Source organism: Talpa occidentalis, unplaced genomic scaffold, assembly GCF_014898055.3.
Source record: "Talpa occidentalis isolate TD23 unplaced genomic scaffold, MPIMG_talOcc4v2.1 talOcc4.14, whole genome shotgun sequence".
Lineage (NCBI taxonomy): Eukaryota > Metazoa > Chordata > Mammalia > Eulipotyphla > Talpidae > Talpa > Talpa occidentalis.
The window spans coordinates 27,696,763-27,698,820 of NW_023601433.1; the positions used below are offsets into that span (position 1 = coordinate 27,696,763).

A 2,058-nucleotide genomic window follows, 5' to 3' on the forward strand; every position below is an offset into this window, starting at 1 on the left:
TCATATTTTTGAATCTAAGACTTTGATAAGATGCTGTTGAGCCTGCAGCAGCCAGTGTGCAGCTGGGATCCACTAGGGGGCAGCAGAGGTCCACATAGGCTAAAGTGACAAAACCACCAGAGATGGGGTTTTGAGCAAGTGGGGCATGCAGAGAGGGTAGGAATAGCCCCCTAACACCTGAGAAATAGGCATCAACATTTTTCTGTAACATCGTCCTCGACAGTTGTGCAAATCCTTCTGAACGTGGCCTTCAGATCTGATACCTGACGAAAGTGCCGATGGCTCTGGTGATGGGTTCAGGTGTGTCCCTTCAACGATACTGAAGTTCTGTCACTGTGCACAAACACCTGTTCTCCCTGTGATTGGAAGCCCCTGTCCTGCCAGACACATCTGCTCTGCCTTCCCCAGATACGTGTTTGGCACACAGTGTTGCCTAATAAACATTTTCTGGCTGAATTGATTAACCGTATTTTAACTTAATAAACTTCCCAGGCACCTAAAGGAATGGCTTATAATAATCACCCTTCAGATTGGCAGCCACCATGATGTGTATCCAGTATGTCTTGGCAGCACGCGATTTGTCCTTGGTCTGGTGTGGACCTGGGGATACTGAGGCACAACACTATGACTTGTCCCTGAATAACAGCAAGGACGGGAACTTACAGCATCTTAGTGACTCCATGTGTTCTTGCCTTGATGAATTTCATTTGACCTCTGCTACGCAGAAGCTGTATTCAGGGCTGGACCTGCACTGTCTAACCTGCTATTGTCCCCTGTAGAACAGGCTCGGTGATGCCGACACTTCACCTCTGAGCTCTGACAGCACCATTTCAGCCCAGGAGTAAATTCAGGACACATGGGAGGAGGAGATATTACCCACATTATCTGCAGGGCCAGCTGGAGGAGGATCCTAAAGTTGGGAATTGGTTCTGCAGGAACCCACCGCTCCCTGTGTCCCTGGAGGCTGAGTCTTCTCTGAAACCACAGAGCCCTGGCTGATTTGCATACCCAGCAGCTCTCTCCAGCAAGCGGATAAGACAGGCCTGGGGGGAACCTGCCCAGCCTCAGCCTCAGGGAGCAGGATCAGGGACACCACCATGGCCTGGACCCCTCTCCTCCTGGGCCTCCTGGCTCACTGCACAGGTACCTTACCCAGGCTCACTGTACCCCAGCCCAGGGCTCTGGGACAAGCCTGGACATGACTCTGAGCTCAGCAGGGTCAGTCTGGGTGGGCAGGATGCTCTTGACTTTGTGCAGGATGGGGCTCAGGGGTGCTGAGACCCCCGGTGTATTCATGTTGCTCAGCAGCTTTGCCTGCACACAGAAATGGGGAGGGCATCACACGCTAAATGCTCCATCCATCTGCCATGCTGTGGGTCACTGGGACTGAGACTGGTGGAACTGGGCACCATGGGGGCCTGAGACATAGTAGCTGAGTCAAATTCATGCAGGGAATTGGGGCGAATAGATATTCCATTTTCCAGTCAACTTCTATTCCTCTCTCTTGCAGGCTCTGTGGTCTCCTACGAGCTGACTCAGCCAACCTCAGTGTCGGTGTCTCTGGGACAGACGGCCAGGATGACATATCAGGGAGACAACGTTGGAAGTAAAATTGCTTACTGGTACCAACAGAAGGCAGGCCAGACCCCTGTGCTGGTTATTTACAATGATTATCAGCAGCCCTCAGGGATCCCTGACCGGTTTTCTGGCTCCAACTCGAGGAACACGGCCACCCTGACCATCAGCGGGACCCGGGCCGAGGACGAGGCTGACTATTACTGTGGGGTGTGGGACAGCAGCAGTGATCATCCACAGTGACACAGGGCCATGGGGAAGTGAGACACGAACTCTCCACCATCTGGGTTACACTCTCCTCCAGCCCCCGTGGGATGAGACTCAGCCATGAGCAGCTCTGACCTGGGTCCCCCAGATATGAGGTCCCCAGGCTCCGCCCCATTTCCCCACACTACCCCCACGCAGGCTCTGCAGCCTGTGTCAGGAGTGATGTAGGGCTCAGGGCCAGGCTGTCTCGATGTTTTCCGGACAAGGCTGTGAGCT

At 53.7% G+C, this 2,058-nt stretch overlaps 1 gene segment (V, D, J or C); it reads left to right on the forward strand.

Annotated features, from left to right (window-relative positions):
* Positions 1-1,097: 1,097 nt before the first annotated feature.
* On the forward strand, positions 1,098-1,849 carry LOC119244474 (immunoglobulin lambda variable 3-21-like). The segment is given in 2 exon segments: positions 1,098-1,143; positions 1,511-1,849. Coding segments are annotated over 2 exon segments (354 nt in total).
* The last annotated feature ends 209 nt before the right edge of the window (positions 1,850-2,058 follow it).